The 20,538-nt window shown below is 39.6% G+C and overlaps 1 protein-coding gene across 1 annotated transcript in view; it reads left to right on the top strand.

The window, feature by feature from the left end:
- Positions 1 to 20,538, top strand: part of LOC117462090 (piezo-type mechanosensitive ion channel component 2) — a 141,324-nt gene that overhangs the window by 29,503 nt on the left and 91,283 nt on the right. The window contains exons 5-8 of the mRNA XM_034104157.2: positions 2,272 to 2,434; positions 5,479 to 5,740; positions 6,924 to 7,134; positions 14,042 to 14,216. Of these exons, the coding sequence (XP_033960048.1) occupies positions 2,272 to 2,434; positions 5,479 to 5,740; positions 6,924 to 7,134; positions 14,042 to 14,216 (811 nt within the window). The remainder of the gene's footprint in view (positions 1 to 2,271; positions 2,435 to 5,478; positions 5,741 to 6,923; positions 7,135 to 14,041; positions 14,217 to 20,538) is intronic.

Below are 20,538 nucleotides of genomic sequence, written 5' to 3'. Positions count from 1 at the left end.
TGGCTCGCCATCAAGGTTTCAAAACGCTCCTCACCTGTCCCTCTGTGGATTCCTGATGAACATTAAACCAGTTACGTTGGACAATGAGTAGAGAGACCTATATTTCAAAGCTTTCGCCGCTGTCTCCTCAAACCCCCGTGATCGTGTTAGATGCGGTTTCCTAAGTACGGGAATGTCCAAACTCGGCCACATCCTCTTTCCAGTACTCAACGGCCCTCGGTGGATAGTATACTGTAAGTGGCGGAAGTAGAGTCGTAAACATTTTATCCCGGCTGCATTTACCTATTTTTGTTAGGGATCATATACAGTATGTACTGCTGCATGGCGGATGCTCTTTCCCTTTCACGTCCTGTATGGAGGAAAATTCAGAGTTGCTGGAGTCTAACATTCGCAGCTGTTTGTGTGCTTTTCACCCAGACAGATCCTTCAGTTCCTCCAGCTTGACCTTTTCAAATCCTTTAGAAACACCAAATATTTATATCATTTCGGACATATTTCCTGGTGTTAGGGTATTTGTAGTTTTTCGGCCAATGCCTGAAGAGTATTTTCCCCTTGAGGCAGTGCGGACAGGTCTTTGCTCTGCTAATGTTTTTGTAGTTTTCTCACAAACGGGGGAAAAGTCATTAAAGTTCCTGGCTCAACGCTTTCCATCCCTTTCATCCTCGTGAGGATGCATAAAGCTTCGTAACAATAACGCGCATGGAAACAGACGTCCTTAATTAGATTGAACTCGCCAGCAGCAGCCAGTCCCAATTATTTATCCGAGTGTTTCCATTGCGTTGATTAGTTTTCAACTTGGTCACTTTTATAAGCTTGATATCCATTGAAGAAGGAGATTGTTTCTGTGTGAAATGACCAGTTGCTTAAAAGCTTTATCCAAACATTTGGTCAGCTTTTCACTGCAGCGTGCACCACAGAGTGTTTTTAAAACACTTTAATTACACTTGGAGCTCAGCATGACATGTAAAGAAAACCTTTTGGTGGCCAAACACAGGAGATTGTTGTAAAACTGAAATAGAAGTCAGGACGATTAAAGGGAGTTTTGAAACCTGCTAGCCATTTCAAGGACATTTTTTATTTGCTTTAATTCTACATGCAATCATGACACCTCGTAAAACTTGTCCTGAGGCGGCAAAAAAACAAAACATCCCGCCTGACGTTTCTGAGGCTGTCATGGCAACAGCTGGCTGCCACTAGCTTCCTGTTTGAATCACCGCTCTGGTATTTAGTTAGAGGTGAGCAGACGTTTAACAAATACGTTTGTAGAACTTAATTTCCCCTCGGGGATTAATAAAGGTTCATCTTATCTTATCTTATCTTAAATGTTACAAAAGCTTTGTTTGCTCACAGCGATATCTCCACAGGAAATCAAACAATGTCACATTTTAGTCAAATAATGAAACACACACACACACTGTCTAGACCAGACCTGGGGTAAATATTATTTATTTATACATTTTTATTATCTGTACACAGTCCTTGTTATGTAAGAATAAGTCAATAGGTTCTGGCTTACTGTTAGAAACCCACGAAATCTGGTTTCAATTAATTTATGTGACGCAGTTTAATAGGGAAAATAGCTTATTGGTCATACCACCTTATTATGAACAAAGGGAGTAAACAAGGATTCTCACGGTCTTTTTGTTTGAATGGAATTTTACAATAAGTTTAAAACAGGCAAGGCTTGTTTCATTAAAGTGGGTGGTGCGCCACATAAAAGCTGAAGTATTTAACACATGTTTAAATAACTGTCAATTAACGAAAGAAAACCCAGATTCCCAGGCACTCATGGGAACAGGTAGAGTCTCCTGAAGGATAATTGCAGTAATAATATTTATTCTCATGAACTTGAACGCAGTACAGTCTGTACAGTAATGCTCAAGATATCTCCTCCAAGCTTGTTGAACTGCATTTTAAATAATAAACGTGACATGAAGATTCAGTAAAGACGAAGGGAGATGACATGAGATGATTATCCAAGATACAAACACACAACCGCACACATATTTATGCTACTCATCCAAGTGAACTCAACAAGCAACCACACGTCTTAGGTAGGTTTTCCTACAAAAACAGTTTTACATTAAAAGTGATCGTCCATGGACAGTGAACTGTGTTGTACCCGGTCCCACTTTCCAGCGTTCGGTTGCAATCGTAGACGGCATGATTGCTCCAGGTGACAACTTTTGGAAGATATTGTGTTTCAAATTTGACTTTGAGGACACAAGCTTTCTGTCAGTGTGATGCCTTCTGCTTTCTGTTTGTCCACAGTGTGATCGGTGCAGATGCGGGGAACGGCATCCGAGTGTTCATCCCCGACATCGGCATGTTTGTGGCCGGCCTGGCCATCTGGCTGCTGTGCCGCAGTCTGGTCCAGAAGAGACCGCCGGAGGACATGGCCCAGTACAACACTGACTTTGAAGCAGAGGAACAAGTGGGTCTCACACGGGGGGCCGGAGCTGCAGAATGGAAACGTTGACAAGCTTATAGAGCAGTTTTCAAATGGTGCACGTTTTTCAACCAGAACAATCTAATGATGGATTAATTGATAATAAAATCAATCAATGAAATGATATAGATTTATAGATGTAAAAGTTTTAAGGAGACTGCATGGCGTCTTATTATTGGTGTCATTTGGCACAAAAAATGTATATAACAAAAACAAAAATACCTTTTGGGTTTCAAACTACCGTACTTTTCGGACTATAAGCCGCGACTTTTTTCCCCATTTTGTTTGTACAGCTAACGGCCACTAGGGAACCTCCTAAATCTATGGATTTTACAGGTAAAATTAACCACCTTTAACCCTATGGGCTCTAGGACCGGCCCGCGCCCGCCACCTTTAGGAAAAGCTGGAGGCCGGAAAAGAGTGAGACAGGTCGCGCGCCAAAGTAAAAGTGGAACCGAGAGACAGAACGAGAGCAAGACAGACGGACAATTTAGCTGCTGCGGCTTATATGCAGGTGCGCTTTATAGTCCGGAAAGTATGGTAGTCAAATTATGATAACTTGAAACAAATTAAGTCACACATGTACAAGCAAGCTAACCACACCTCAGATGCGGCTCTCTCTTTTATATAGTCGATGACCGAATCAGAACATAGCCTACTTTACAATACTAGTAATAAGAAAATACTGACGAGACTTTTTGGGAATTTAGACTATTGAGAAGAAAAGAACGTACTGATTTAGATGAGGTAAATTGTGATGATGTCTCTGTGCATCAACACAATCTATGGATGTGGGATAATGACATGTTCCATCGTGTTGCAGATCCTTACTAAGTGTGTGCGTGGCAGTGAAGTGATACGTGTGGTGTCATGACAATATTTCTCCTAAATGTACAACTTTAATATCAAGGAATAACAAACAAGATATTGTAAATAACACAATGCTCGTGTTGTACATAACTGATCAGAGTTGTTTACTTAGTGAAGTGGCCAACGTACTCCCGCTTGATACGTAGCTTCCACGTTGAGCTTCTTAAACAGAACAGGAGTTTGAATAGCGAGTGTTGATGACTTGAAATAAAGCCCCCATCGCGTGGCAAGTCTTCCGTTCTCTTTATGACTCGGTGTTAATTAAATCCACATTCACCTTCTCGTCGTCACACTGGCACAGATGGCCGCGCTCCCCATTACTGAGAAACACCAGGAATTCATCTCGAGCGCTCGCGTTGTGTTCGGGTTTTTAAATCCATCTGAGCTGAAGTTGTTGTTTGACTCAAAACAGGCTTTGGACCACCTGCTACTCTCTTAGTGTAGTGCGTCAGTCCTCTATGAAGCCCGATCAATGGCTCACTTGTTATTATGTCCCTTTTTTATTGAGACTTTAGGAAAAGAGCGACACATAGTTGGTTGGATGGAGTCGCCAAGGAAGAAGTGACTCAGTATCTCAAGCCCACAGAGGAAAACATCTGCTGTGGGTCAATAAAGATGTCTCAAGCAGCCACATATGGATTTAAATAAGCTCAACTGGAGTATGCACTAGGGCTGTACCCGAATATCCGAATATTCGTTCGTTGGAGCAGGGCCGGCCCTGACCAATTTGCCGCCCTAGGCAAGATTTTAGCTGACGCCCCCCCCCCCCCCCCCAAATGCAGACAATCACTATGATTCGCACGTGCATGGTTGTGGCATGACCACAAAAACAAAGATATTGACACAAGATGTGTGCAACTGTATTTAGTTTCCTATCCATTTGAACATGATTTAAGTGGGGGGGGGGCTCCTCTAGGGGGGTCCGGGGGCATGCACCCCCGGGAAGACTTTTTTTTTTTATATTGAAGTTAAAAGCATCAACCTGGTGCACTTTGAGAGCAACATTAGGAGATCTATGGAAACATCTCTCAACACCCAGATGAAACAGAACTGTAAGCAGATTTTCTTTTTCTTTATGGATATTTTACAAATCACTCCCCTTTCAAACTGTATTCTTGTTTATTAATAACAACTTTTTTGTACTGTCAGTATTTTATACCTGTTTTTCACCTGTTCTCTTATTTTTTTATAACTATAATGATCATATAAAGGTGTGCCTTTACCTCACTGAGCTGAGGTTATCAGAGCCTCTCAGTCTTTCAGGAGAGAGCTCTCTAAAGCTCTCCCCCTGCGGCCGCTTACACAGTAAATTCCAATTGTTAATAAAAGCACACAGAAGCTGTGTACGTTTTTTGGGAGTTTGATTTATTTTAAATGAATACAAATACAAAATTAAAACCTATAATTGCACACTAAAACCATTATTTAAAAAAAAGAACAATTTCACATAAACCTCTGGTTTTTACTGGGGCTGGGGCAGTTCAACTTGATTTTGGGGGGGGGGGGGTGTGCCATAGTTTATGGGTGCTGTACGCAATATAGGCGTAGTTCTGTTAGTATAAGATAATAAGATGTACTTTGTTGATCCAAAATCGGGAAATTGTGTTATGAAATAAAAAAATAAATGTTTTTTTTTTTTATTTCTAACTTTTTTTTTTTTTTAATTTTCGGCGCCCCCTATGGGTTTATGCGCCCTTAGCATTCGCCTATACTGCCTATGCCGAGGGCCGGCCCTGCGTTGGAGTACTATTCGGGTTTCAATTTCGTTATTCGGAAATTCGTTTTGTTTGTTTTTTCCCCCGTTTTTTTTCTTCAAATTGAATTTATTGAAATCTCCAATATCAACGTAAGAGCTTGTTCGGGGGGGGCTAACACTTAACTTTCTCCGTTTTAATATGTACATATTACTTTTCTCCGTTAATCTCCGTCACGTTGTTTCCAAAGCAACAACCCAATATTCGAATATTTGCTGCTGATTACTACCGAATATCCGGAGCCTGAAAAATGGTATTCGGGACAGCCCTAGTATGCACAGGGATTGTTCTAGAAGTGCTTCCTGTAGGAAACAGTTTTCAGCACCATGGAGAGCTCTGACTTCCAGCAGCACCACCCATCACTCATATACTGAAATGTCACTTTATAATCCCATCCCCTAAAAGGAAGAAGAGGAGAAGCTGAGCCTGGAAGACAACATCCTGCTGGAAGAAGACTACGAGGCGGGGTACGAGGCCGAGGAGGATGAAGAGGATGAGGATCTGGAGGAGGAGGAAGAGGAGGAAGAGGAGGAGGAAGCAAAGGAGAGCACCAAGAGGAAGATCCTGCGGCACGTAGCGGAGGTGGCGTCCAAAGTGAAGGATATTATCGGGAACCTGATCACGACTGCAGGGAAGGTGGTGGTCACCATCCTGCTGGGCATGACAGGTGATGAGGAAGAGTGCATCTGTGTCTTTACTTTACAGCATTACAATTGGAATATTTAAGAAATGAAGATGACATTATCACATTCACAAAGTGTGCTTCCATTTTTGTTTGTGCAGGTTTGATTTGCAGACTGTAGTTAAGAATTACAAATGCTTGTTTGCTCTCATCAGCGGTGCTATGAAACACAAATCACTTCTTTAGGGGTGGTTCCCAGACCTGTGTCAAATAACCCAATGTGTGACCTTACACGTTCCATAAGTCTATAATATGTCAAAGTTGTTTTATTTAGAATAAGAAGAATGCTTTTTTGTTTAAATAATTTTAAGAGTTTTGAGGATAAAAAAAAAAACAGGATTGAAGGAATTATAAAAAATACAAATGCAATTTTGAGAAGAATACAGTATGCAATACAGCTTTATTTATACAGCACTTTAAACCTCCAGACCAAAGTGTTGTACAGTCAAATAAACAAAAACATACACAAAGTTACACAGCACAGCTCACACGCCATAAAACAAGTACAAGTAAAAATAATAGACAATTTAAAAGCAACATTTTGCACCAGCTGCAGACGGGCGAGGGAGGACCCACTGACCCCTATGTAGAGAGAGTTACAGTAGTCCAGCCGAGTGGTGACGAAGGCGTGGAGTACTGTCTCAAACTGCTGTCTGGAGAGAAAAGGTTTCTTATTTTATTTCCAAGTCGAGAACCCCATCTTGTGTTGGCTAGGTCAAACAGTAACAGTATCTTCCCATTACATTGCTTAAACTGTCTTCTGAACTACATGTGAGGTGTACGCGCTGTGGGTCGAGGAAATGACGTCAGCATTTAAGTCACAATCTTTCTAATCTTTTTGAATACCAGTTGAACATTACATTTTTATATTTGTATGTGTTTTTTTTTTTTTATATGTTTCTAGTTATTGTGCTTTATATTATGTTTTTAATTATTGTTTTATTATTGTACTCCCATTGTGTTATTTAATATTGTAGTTATTGCCTGTACAGCACTTTGGTCAGCTGAAGGTTGTTTTAAATGTGCTATATATATAAATAAATAAATAAAAAGATTTCAAATTCAACAATTTACCTCCGAGACCATTGAAGCGCTGTGATGTATTTATAACAGATGCTGAGCGATAACAATCATCCTGATCAGGCTTCTGATATGTGTCTATTCGCAGGTATCATGCTGCCCTCGTTGACTTCGGCTGTTTACTTCTTCATCTTCCTCTTCCTCTGCACCTGGTGGTCTCTCTGCCGGACCTTCGACACGCTCATCTTCAGCTGCATGTGCGTCCTCATGGCCATCTTCAGCGCCGGACACATCATCGTCCTCTACCTCTACCAGTTCCAGTTCTTCCAGGAGTCCATCCCCGCAGACAATGTGACCGTGTACGTTTTTAAATCTTGAACTTTGTGCCAGATTCGTTTTGAACCTAGCACTAAAAAACATACTTTTTTTCTATCTGTTTGAATCAAAAAATACTTTAATTTGTTAGAACTTTGTTAATTAGATCTTGATGTGGATCATTTGACGTCCGTTCTGCCCACAGAAAGGGATGAGTCATACATTTTAAAAGCTAAATTCTATCTTTCCCCCAACAACAGTGAGCGTTGGCTCGATTTAGACACAAATGGCAATATATGGACTTAACGCGCGCTACATATCTCTTTAGTGAAACAGCACACGCTCAAACTAATGCTCCGTGCTAATGTGAGAGTAAAACGATGTCATGACAGCGCACAGCGGCCAGAGCTCCTTCGACTCGAATGTGTTTATAACGCCCGAGGCAAGTTTGTTTGAACGATAATAAATATTTAGTATTCTTACAAACAAGAAGGCAAAGAAAAAGGCAAACCCAGCTGGAGGGCAGATATATCAAACTCCTACTCACAGCGCATCAATATCAGCAGCAGAGCGGTTGGCTCTTCAACCAGGGATGTTCTATTATGCATGAGATGGAGACAATCAGCTGTCTGTGGCGAGGCTGTGGTTGGAGTTCAGCCACAGTTAGTCACAGCTGTGATGACTACACACTCTGTAGCAGAACGTTCCTCCATCACTAAGCTCACTCTGTCTGACTGACAACCTGGGTGTGGAATACACTTTAAGACCACCACCCTGGATGTGGAATACACTTTAAGACCACCACCCTGGATGTGGAATACACATTAAGACCACCACCCTGGATGTGGAATACACATTAAGACCACCACCCTGGATGTGGAATACACATTAAGACCACCACCCTGGATGATTAACAAGACAGAGATTATCTGAAAGGAGGATCATTCAGCTTTTACAGATGCTACCAAGTTCTTATCATTTCAAATCATATGTCCGTATTAATACTAATACTGTTCCCATTTACATCTTACTAAACAAAACATTGCCAACATTAGTCATAACACTTTATTAATCCTCTAAATGTTACATTATGGTTAAAAGTAGTTCATGATAATATTTAATCTACATTTCTTCTGAATCTGCATCAAATGACTCAGTGATGTCAAATGTAATATACAAAAATGTAAAAAAGGACAAAGACATAACTGCTATCAAAGAGACAACAACAATAATATGTACTTATTCTCGGTGAACTGTCAAATAGGTAAAACAGTAAATCACTTCCAAACAAAGATACAACCAGATGCAAACAGCTTAAACACATGCATGTAATATAAAGAAACAGTACATACATGAGATGTACTGTGTTGCTGCTCTGTAACTTCAATGCAATTATATAATAACTGTATTTTAAGTTTTTCTAGCTGATCTATTTTCAGAAATGACAAGTAGTGGAGCTTTGTTCCTATATTTATGACAACTGTCTTGTTCGGCCTGTCACTGCATCCCAAGTAAAGGAGTTTGAGCGGAGAGTGACGATGCCTCCAACTAGTTACTTTTGTTTTATTTGCACACGTTTAGCGGCCACAATAGCTGCACAATTCTTTGGTGAACTCGCCCCTCAGAGTAGCTATTGTCTCAGAGTAGCTATTGTCTCGTTGCCCTTGGTGTTGCAGGGTTTTATTGATCTCACAGTTTCTCATTTGAAAGCTGTGCTCCCGTGTGTCTGGAGCGAGGATATTTACAGCTATGTTTAGCTGAGGCTGCCTTGAACAAAGCTCGCTGCCTGCCATCCTCCTCCTGGGTCAGGTGGCAGATAAGGTGTGATTACAGACACTGCTGCATTGATGGACGTCTTGTTAGGAAACTCATTAGAATGAAAGGACCCCTCTCACACCATCGGCACAGTCATTAATAGTTTGTTTAAACCATGCAGGCCGTGCCCTCTATACAGTGACGGCAGTATTTAAAACTAGTTTCAAATCAAGGGGTCACCATATAAAAAGATACTAAAAACTACACTTCAAGGCTTTTAAAAATGTGACATTTACTTTTTGAGCTTTTAGGATTCTCAAAAGTTATGAAATACTGGATATCTTTCCTCTTCAGGCTTCTGACGATACTTAAAGCTCGTAATATTCTCTATGTGACCTTTACAGGGACTGAAATGTCGTTAAAGCTTGTAAAATGCTATTTATTATTACCCGTTTGCCCTGATAAGTGCCCAAGGTGAGAAATTATGTACATTTTAATCTTTATGGCACTTTAAAATTCTGGAAAGTAAAATGCTAGAAAGTCACTTCCTCTAAGGGCCTTTAAAAATCCTGACAAAAAGAAGGTAAACACGCAGCTCATAATCCGTTATCACACTCAGTCGCTGATGAACATTACTTCATGTTAAAGGGTCATGAGGTCAGAAGGTTGGGAACCATTAATGGAGTAAATATGACAAAAGAAAAATGAATTATCAGTAAAGTTAAGACCCTAAACGTCTACATCGCTTCATTAACTAAACAGTTTAGTGTGTCCTACATTTGAGGAAGTACACCATGAATCTAATCTTCTTTGATTGCTCATTACACGCCACCTTTCCCATCCTCTGAGGTCTCCCCTCATGCGTTCATGTTGACTTTCCGCAGCGTTGAGGTATGTCTGTCTCTCGCCGTGTGAAAACCGAGGCCCACTTTGACGAAAGAAGTTACCCACCACTGTCCTCTGACCCTGCCTGTTCCCTGTTGCCACCCTCAGTCTTTTTTAACCATTGTTTTTATGGAGCATCCACATTGAAAGACACTAAAAAAGACCAACAACAACACAGAAAAAACAACAACACTAAACCATGTTTGTGACAACAATGGTACAAATAGTGAGGCAAATACATACTAAACTTAAGTCCAAGTAAATACAGGTAATGTAGGACATGCACATAATGGTAATGATAATAATTACTACAATTAAAAAAATTCAAATAATAAGAAATACAATTAAAAAAAAAATATATAAAACCGATAATAATAATTAAATACAAATTTAAATAATAATAAAACAAGAAAATAATAATAGTAATATATATATATATATATATATATATATACAAAGAACACAAATATGAATGTATAAATAAATAAAGGTTACTTTTCCACGCTGTCCGATGCTTAAGACAAATCCTTGTTTACCATTTAATCCATAAAATGCTCCCAGATAGATTCAGACAGTCTGAGGGAAACTCTTCTGGTTGTAAATACGTGGAGCTGCGATTGGACAATAGGCCCCCTCAGTGCCGCCCTAATTGTGCTTGTTGACAGTAACTCGGCCTTGCTGTCGGCGGCCGGTGTTGAGTGAAGCTGTTGAGAGGCCTGGCTTCCACTCCACTTCCTGCCTCTCCTCCTTACAATGGAAGTCCCCAGTCATGTGACCAGTGGGCTTTCCCTCCCAGCTGCAACAAGAAACCGGTCAGGAAGTGTGATGGGGTCAGAGGGGTGCGTCCACTCCTCCACATGGCACAGAGAGAGAGAGAGAGAGAGACTCAGTAGGCGTCTAGATCAGGGGTGTCCAAACTACGGCCCGGGGGTCAAATGCGGCAGTGGCGGTTCTAGACCAATTTGACTGGGGGGGCCAAGCTGGGGCCAGTTATTTTCTGAGAGGGGCACAATAAATGCAGGACGAAAAAGACAAAGACAGTGTTAAGTAATTGCGCATAAGAAAACAATGCAATACTGTTATTGGTACACATATTTATTTCAGATAGTTATAGTTACATTTTTTACACTCTAATGCAGGGTTGTCAAACTCAAATACACAGTGGGCCAAAATAAAAAAATCGGTACTCGTCGAGGGCCGGACTGGTTCAATATTTATTGCAAAACTTATTGAAATGAACTTATTGCACATATTAAACCTGGAACTAACTAAGCTTAAATTATTGCCTATAAAAACAACATGAAACATTAAAAAATCAGTTGAATTAATTTCTTATGGATACTTGGAATTTCATCTTGGGTGCAAGTTCATCAATGTTTGGGGTCAGGCTCTGAGCGGAGGAAATCCTCAGGATTAAGTGAAGGTGTGCGTGCAATATACCGGCGGGCCAGATCTAATAGGCCAAAATTAAATCCACCAAGGGCCTGATTTGGCCCCCGGGCCTTGAGTTTGACACATGTGCTCTAATGGGTCCGACCAGAATGACAAATAACGTTAGTTCCACCTATTCCGTCAGCCAATAAATTGTTTAATCATAAACTTTTCATTTTCATGGGGGCCACAGGGGGGTCCAAAGTCAGTGTTACTGGGGCACTGGCCCCCCTTGCCCCCCCCATAGAACCGCCCCTGAAATGCGGCCCGCGGACCATTTTGAATCGGCCCTCAGCAAATTAAAAAAGTATAATGGAATACGGCCCACAAATGAAACTTGTGCTTGTCTTATATTGTACTTCTTAAATATAATGACTTATTTACATAACCAGTTTGAAATACGCCCTTCATTTTCCCTCTTATTATCATCAATCTGAGGCTTCTGTTTTAAGGGATGAGCTGCCAACACTCAGAAGCATCATTTACCTACATGTGATTGATTTTGCTAACTTATAACTGAACTTATGAGGCAATATACCTCTAGTGAGCGGCCCAGCCCTTCGTATATTTTTCTGTATGTGGCCCTTGGTGAAAAACGTTCGGACACCCCTGGTCTAGATCTATGTGGCTGTCACTGGGACACGTCAGCAGACTTCCTGTGGAGTACAGGATCTTTGTTTTGCTCAGAGGAAGAGGAGTGAGTCATATAGCATCCTTTGTGGTACAAACAGAAGTCTAGCGTCAGTGCATTTCGATTAGATTCCAAGGTTAGAGAGTGGAAGGAAATCTTACTGACAGGAATGTCATCAATAGAATAGCAGAAGTGGGGTTGTACAGTATAAGGTACTTATCCGTAGTCAGTGTGTAGATAATGGAGGAGCAGACAGGAGTTATGGCTTGCAAGTAAAGCAAAGGTTCAAAGGCTTTACTGTCATAGCTACAGTGCAGATATGGCAAGGAAAATCTTTAGTCTCATCCAACAATGCAACGTAAATATATATAAGACATAAAACACATTTAAAATACAATAAAATAGTGCAAGATGATGCAGTAACGCAGATGAAGTAAACCATATACATGTTAAAATAGTAAATAAAAACAATAATCTAAATGTTGCAGAGAATGTTGAAAGTGTGTAGATGTACTGCTTTGGACAGGTGCTGCAGAAAAAAACGTATTATCAGGGTGTCCTCGGGGTCTTAAAAAGTATTAAAAGTTGATAAATAATTTTAGCGAAAATGAAGGCTATTAAAAAGTATTAAACGGCATCTTCCAAGGTATTACACTTTGTAGCTTGTTTTCAGTAAGTATATAAATGGTCCAGAGAGGTTGTGTTCTACAGTCTGCCTGAATGTAATCATTGCGTAGGTGTGTAGTGTGATTCTGTGGAGTTTATTTATGGCATCCCGTTGGATCTGACGTCATCTGAACAGGACATCGCGCGCTCACTGCTTGATAGCGCGCGGAGGTCAGTTTACACCGGTTGTTAAACAACATCGTTATGGGGAAATGCAAGTCTGCGTCCAAATGGTTGGAAGATAAGGAGAAAACAATCAATACTGTATATAGTCAATGTGAGGTAAAGTGTGTCGCCAAGGTAACTGGTTAAAACTCAAAGTGGCGATGAGGTCTTAAGATGTATGGAAAGGGTCTTAAAAAAGGTCTTAAAAGGTCTTACATCTGACTTCAGGGTTCCTGCATAGACCCTGATTAACATAAACCTGGCATAACTACAACATCAGTTTAAGGTTAACCCAGTCACAGTTTGCCATCTCAGATTTAAAGGCGTGAAGAAGAGAAAGTGTCCATAATTTATCAGAAAAATAAAACAATGAAAAATAATTATTCCTTTAATCACACTCCTCAGATTAAAGTTAATACAATGTTTAATATATAGGCCTCTGTGCACGGACAGCATGACTCAGCAGTTCCTAAAATCCTTTGTGTCAGCTCGTCCACGCTGGCTGTGTTTCTGTGATCGATCATTTGTTTGAAAGACTGAGAACCCAAGGCCTCACACGCCGAATTGAATGTAATCAATCGAACAATACACTTATGTTGCTGAGAACCGTCTTAATCCACTGATTAATAACTCTGCTTCAAAAAGATTTAAGAACGAGTATTCCTCTCTTTGCTGTTGGGCGACGCAATTCAAGAAAGACAATCAGATTTTCTTAATTGTTGTCTAATAAATAAATGTTAAGTTAAAGGATGAAAGGTATTTTTTGTGTGAGATATAAAGTCCCTAAAAAATTAATGAGTTAGAAAAGAGAGTCAAACTTTGGTAGACAAACAATCCTGACTGCAACTAATTGATTTTATTTTATGGTATCAGAATAAAAGGCCAACAAAATGACCCTTACAATCTCCTACAGTGAATTGTTGCATATTGAAATATCGTTTTTGTCAAACCAAAAGTCCAAACCTCACAAATCTTACATGTATTATAATGTTAGATCAAGATCATGTTACCTTGCAGAACCAAACATTATCCAATATTTAGCCTTTTTGCATGAACAATTATGATTGATTAATACATTAATTAAATGTAATTGATTAATATATTAATAAAAAATGAATCCATAGTAAAGTGATTGATCTTCTGTTGATTTACTGATTAAACTAAGTTATTACAACTCATATTTTCTGGCAATAAAGTTGTATTTTCCCGATGAGAAATCACATCCTTACCTTACGTCAAACGTACTGTTTATATTGACATTTGATGATAATAGGAAGCGTCTTTGTCTCTGTACTGTATCTCCATGTCATTACAATGTTGTCTCTCGCCACCTTTTACTCAAAGTTGTTATAACTCAAATCCTGGCAATGGCTCCAGTCCTCATATGTCTGTCTGTGTTTCTCTTTCTGTCTCTGCAGAGTATTTGGCATCTCCCCCATTATCCAGAGCAACTGCTCCTACACGTGGAAGCTCATCGTGCACCCGGAGCGTAAGTGGTTCCACTTTGTGAATCCCATCATGCTGCTGCTGCTCTACTACACGCTGGCCACGCTCATCCGCCTCTGGCTGCAGGAGCCCATCGACCAGCTGACGGTGAGACGCCATGCAATGAGAGCACATGATGAGAGGGTTCAGATGAGATGAGATTGTATTGATCCCAATTTGGGAAATGTGTGTGTTGCAGCAGCATACAGTAAAAAGACATGGCATTGTACAATACAAATTAAAAGACAAGAAATAAAAAAAAGTAGAAAATATACAGGTTGAATAGACAAATTAACAATAACAAGATATAAAGCAAGGTATTATATATACATAAGTATGTGACAGATGGAATATTAAATATTAAGGCAAGGCAAGGCAAGTTTATTTATATAGCACTTTTCAACAGGCAATTCAAAGTGCTTTACATAAAAAAAAAAGACATTAATAAAATGGCATTTAAAATCAGTCATTAAAAATAAAAGCTAATAAAATAAACAAAAATAAAAAATACATGGATAAAAGTTACAGTGCAGTCTAAAAAATTAAAAGACAAGAAATAAAAAAAATTAGAAAATATACAGGTTGAATAGAGAAATTAACAATAACAAGATATAAAGCAAGGTATTATATATACATAAGTATGTGACAGATGGAATATTAAATATTAAACTGAATATTTAAATGTAACATGTACAGTGAAGAGAGAAACTATGGAGCAGAGACTTCTCAGTTCACAGCTTTGTGACATTTACTGGAAGATGTGTCCATAAACTGGTCACACTAGATCAGGGGCGTCAGACTCAAATACACAGGGGGTCAACATTTAAAAATGGGTGCTAGTCGAGGGCCGGACTGGTTCAATGTTTATTGCAAAACGTATTGAAATGAACTTATTGCACATATTAAACCTGGAACTAACTAAGCTTAAATTATTGCCTATAAAACAACATGAGACATTAAATAATCAGTTGCATTCATTTCTTATGGCTCTATCTGCGGCTTCTCCAGAGTCATTTCTTATGAGTACATTTTCCCACAGGCCAACAACAGCTTCAACAAAACTATTTCCCTCAAAGAACAAACCAAACCTGTTGTCGCAAGAAACAAAGTGCAGAAGGAAACATCCATTGAACTCAGTGTGCTGCTCTGATGCTAGTTCAGATACTTGCATCTCATCTCGGGTGCAAGTTCATCAATGTTTGGGGTCAGGCTCTGAGCGGAGGAGACCCTCAGGATGGAGTGAAGGTGTGCGTGCAATATACCGGAGGGCCAGATCTAATAGTAATTAGAAATTATCCTGCGGGCCGAAATGAAATCCACTAAGGGCCTGATTTGGCCCCCGGGCCTTGAGTTTGACACATGTGCATTAGATTATGAATGAAAAGCAAGTGATTGATTTGTTACATTTGGCATATATCCGTGTGTATAAGGATCACTGGCAGTGAACGTAGGGGATTACTTTAGTCGTTGTTGTTGTTGTTTGTGTTTTTCTTGTTTTCAAATTGTATTTTTCCTTTTGTACATACAATCAGCACAGACCAATGGCTCATTTGTATTGGCATGTATTATGTTTACCATTACGATATGACAAACACTGTTTAGGGATTGTCGAAACTAAATAAAACGATTTTTGATTAATCTGTTAAACCTACAGAAACCATTAAGGAATTCTTAAAGGGAAAATATAACATAACAACTTTGATTTGTGATAAACTGTGCTTTGTTGTTGTATTTTTCTGGTTCAAGCCATCAATATACTTTCTTATTCGATTTTACCAAATTGTTCATTAATAATAAAGAGTATTAAAGTGCGAAAGTCACAGTTTTAGTAGACAAGTATGCAATGCAGTCTCAAGACTTCTAACATATTTCATAAAACATTTTTAAACACCTTTTATTCAAGTCTTTGCTAAATGGACAAATGTCCCACCTGCTTTAATAATAATAATAATAATAATGCATTTATTTTATATAGGTGCCTTTCAAGGCTCTCAAGGTCGCCGTACAAACACATACAAAACAAGATACACAATACATAACACCAGCATAAGAGACATAAACAAGACAATGCAGTTTATAAATCAATCAAATAAATCAAACGGAGGATGTGTGATGGATAACGATCAGGGTGGATATGCGAGTGTGAATAGATGTGTTTTGAAAATGGGGAGAGAGTCAGTGTTGCGGATGTCAGGTGGGAGGGAGTTCCAGAGGCGGGGTGCAGAGCGGCTGAAGGCTCGAGACCCCATGGTGGCTAAACGGAAGGGGGGGTGCAGTGAGGTGGAGGGAAGCAGAAGACCTGAGAGTGCGGATGGGTGTGTTGATGTGCAGGAGGTCGGAGAGGTACAGAGGAGTGAGGTCATGAATGTACTATACAGGATTTGACGGGGAGCCAGTGCTTTCTGTGAATTATGCATTATTCTGTGAGAACAAAGCAATTCGGCGACCGGACAATAACAGACAACATAACTATGTACGTATATCAAAGATTCAAATAGAGATTTTAATCACATTTTAGATAAGACAATCTCGTCCGGATAAAATCACTTTTCTTTTTCCCTACAAGATAAGATCTTTAATTTTTCATCGTACAAGTACAACACAATTACAATATGAACTCAAGGTGCCAACGCGCAACAACAAGACAATATAAAAACAATAAATGGGACTTAAATAGACATGATAGGGAATATATACATAAATAAATAGTACATTAAATTGCACGATTCCCCTCATATTGCACGGAAGACATGATACCTTGAATATTGGCAGCGTTAAGTGCACATATGGCCCTAGGAAAGAAACTAAACTTGAGTCTGTTTGTACGGGAAGACATGGACTTGCAAACGGCAAGTGATTATTATTTTAGATTGAAATGACCACGAGCTCCTGTTTAGAGAAAGCTAGATCCACAGAGATGTTTGGTTGAATTCAACACACCACACCTCCACTCGGTTCCTCGCTGGATCCCGACAGTGGACTGAAATAGCAGCAGATTGGATTAAATGTGCAGCCAGGTGGCCTCGCGCTCAGAGAAACTTTATTGATGGAAGATTTCAGGACGGTCGATGGCTGCCGTAGCTCAGGTGTTATCTGACACACTGCTGGTCTAATTGTGACGAAGGCAGCGTGCATCCCAGCATGATGTGATCTATAGGAGCACGTGTTCCCGTTAAGTAACAACTCAAAGGCCACTGGTCCACATTTAAAGAAGAGTATGTAATATATGGTCTATAAATTAGACTCACAGTTGTAAAGGAGGAAGCCAGTTGGTGTAGTAAGTATATTTTTACCCAAACATGTCTTATTGAGAGGTGCTTCAGTTTTTAAATCCTACTATAACCAAACAATACAAATAACCCAGTCCGGTTAATAACATTTTTCTGATAAGATATATCCCGCTGAAGGTCTAGGTATTGAGAAAAAAATCTGTACAATCTGTACAATTTGTACATGTAAAGAGATGTTACTTGCTGTATTTATTTAACCTGTTCTTACCAACCATTGAAATATTTAGTTTTATTACATGGTTTAGTTGGATACTCTATTCTGATTGGTCAATTCAGAACACGTGACACGTTGTTAATCCAGAACAGACAGACCGCTGTCAAGGACTTATTGACCGTTGTTAAGGACACTTACATCTGCAGAAAGAAGTTCGGTCGATTTAACTGTATACATGCTTTGCGTCGGGCTCCTGATCTGCCTGTCGGTGTTCTTCTCCCCATAATGACCGCGTCGCTGCACATTATCCCTTACTTAACTTTCTCCCAATAAAACAAATAGAGAATCCATAATTCTAGTTTTGAACAAAAAAAGAAACCCCAAAGTTGATTTGAGGGTATTATGAAGTGAAATCAAACTACTCAGTATCTTCCAAACGTGACTGTGACTATGGACCGTGGTTTAGTCCACCTCCCTCACGTTCAGAGCGCTTTAGGGGTTGCTTCTCGAATGGCCTAATAAAACCAGCTAAGCGTTTGTATATGGGCACCTGACGCACAACATGTCCTTTAATGTATTGTGATCATCTACAAACGTATAAAATACATATATAAAACTGTCAATTTAACACTTAAAGATTTGCTGAGCGAGCTGTTTTAAAACTATAACATCCTGTTAACCTCTGACTGAACTTAAAGGGTTAGTTGATGCAAATGACGAAACACGCTCTCAAAAAACTGTGTGTTTTGTTGATTATCCAGAGTATATGCATTATTTCTGACAAGAGAGTTGTTGTTTATAATATTTAAAATGTTTTTATTTTATTTCATGTGGCACACACATTCAATTCCATTCACCTCTTTGGGTATCAGCAGAAATATCTGAAAATCAAATCGTTGGTACATGTTAGGGAATCATTTGCTTTGGTATTCAACCTTCGACCCAGTTCATCGTTTTCGGTAACACTTCATTTTTATAGTCCATATTTAACACTCTATAAGTCATCAGTTGACATTTAGTAGCATGTCAACAGCGTATTAACCAATATTCAACCTTACTATCTGTATATTGTGTCAACATCTTCAAAATTGACAATCGACTATCCAAAATCAATCTGTCAGTTGAAAGTCAACAAGGTCATGTCGACTATCTGTTGATAATCTGTTGAGAGTCAAGATGTCCACTAAAGTTTACATTAAGCATTAGTTGATGATCAACAGATAAGCAACTTTAGAGTTTAGTTGACTATCTGTTGATCGTCAACTAATCTAGAGTTGACTATCAGGATACTTTGAGTAGGCATTCTCCACTAAGCGTTTGTAGGCATGTGTTAGGACTATCCAATTAAAGTGAAACACAGTTGAGAACAGTAGAAAGTCTATAACCTATCAACAGAACACATACATTCATCCACTAATGATATGCAACAGACATGGGAATAAAGCGAAATGTTTTGCACAACTGATCACACATTTTATTTATTCATTATGTATGTAATGTTTGAGTTAGAAACACCTGTTCCTGTTTTATTTTACTAATATATAAGATAAATACAGAAGCCTAATGCATTCACTTGATAAAAAAAGGTTTTTCACAAGAACTCACAATCTACAGAGAGTAAGGTTGAATATCGGTTAATAACCTGTTGCAAAAAACATGTTGACAGTCAACAGACACTTTTTGTAAAATCTATAGATCAACACTTGAGATGTAGCTTATGTTCTACTGGCAGTTAGTGACATGCATGTCACTTGTCTGTTGAAACAGTGTTGTTGAATGTCAACTGATGACTTGTAGAGTGTTAACTACGGACTATCAAAATAAAGTGTTACCTCGTTTCCTCCTCTCACTGTCTCCTTTCCGCGGCATAGATCTACGGCCTTGGGTGTTGCTGCTATCTCTCTTAAGGAGGAGCAGCTTGGGCGCATTGTTGTGGCAGTCTATGACGGAGCACAAGCTGCCATGAGGTAGTTCACTGTTCAGGGACGTAGGTTCCCTGGTGCACATTATTTTCTAAGGACGAGAGCTCTAGTTAGATTCAGGGTCCATGATGGTTCAGTCTCACTGATGAAGAATGTTGATTATTACACTCCGAACTAGTTAAAACCTCGAGCTGCAGAAGAGTTCTTCACAATTGGTTTGGCCGCTGTGTCAACTCGTGACGCACCGCCTGTCTTTACTCCGGCCGTAACTCCAAATAAACCGTCAGTGTTTGCCATCAAAGCTCCCGCTCTCCTCGTGCCTCTCTGAGTCCTGTTTCCCATTGCTTCAGAACTTTCCCCCCACAGTACATAAAACCAAATGACCTCCATAGGGATGCAACTAATGATTATTTTCATGAATTTATCCTGCCATTTATTTTGTTTCGATTTCATGATAAATTAGCCTGTTAACATGTCGGATAATTGTGAAAATGTCCACCCAAGTTACTCCAGTTAGAGATCTTTAAATGTCTTGTGTTTAACGGCCAAACATCGATATATAGGGACGGGTGGCGCAGTGGTCTGCGCGTTTGATCATCAGATCAAGGGGGCGTTGGGGAACTCCAGTTCGAAACCCGCTCCCGCCCCACTGCGTCTGGACGTTGTGTCCTTGGACAAGACACTTCACCCGGATTTGCTCCTGTGGGTATTGTCCACAGTAGATGACCATTACATGTATGATCTGTATGTGTAATGTGTATTTGTAAAGCGCTTTGAGAGTCTTTGATAAAGCGCTATAATAAATATAAGGATTATTTATATATTCAGCTTTTTATGATATAAACCAAAAGAGGAAGGAACTCTCCAATGTCATGTCATGAATGTCGCTCCTGACTTCATCTTGCTTCACCTCGCGGCTCGAGGGTTCATCTCCTCCGTCTGTAATGGAGTTATAGATCCGTGTGTTTATAGAGGGGTCAATACCTCCCTGTAAACCTGTGGGGCCGTATGCATTATCGATCTTTCCACAAAGGGGTGTGTGAGAGTGTGAGTTTTAACCTTAC

This window comes from Pseudochaenichthys georgianus, chromosome 17, assembly GCF_902827115.2.
Source record: "Pseudochaenichthys georgianus chromosome 17, fPseGeo1.2, whole genome shotgun sequence".
NCBI lineage: Eukaryota > Metazoa > Chordata > Actinopteri > Perciformes > Channichthyidae > Pseudochaenichthys > Pseudochaenichthys georgianus.
The sequence above is the reverse complement of the archived record's forward strand: the minus strand, read 5'-3'. Positions and strand labels throughout refer to the sequence as shown.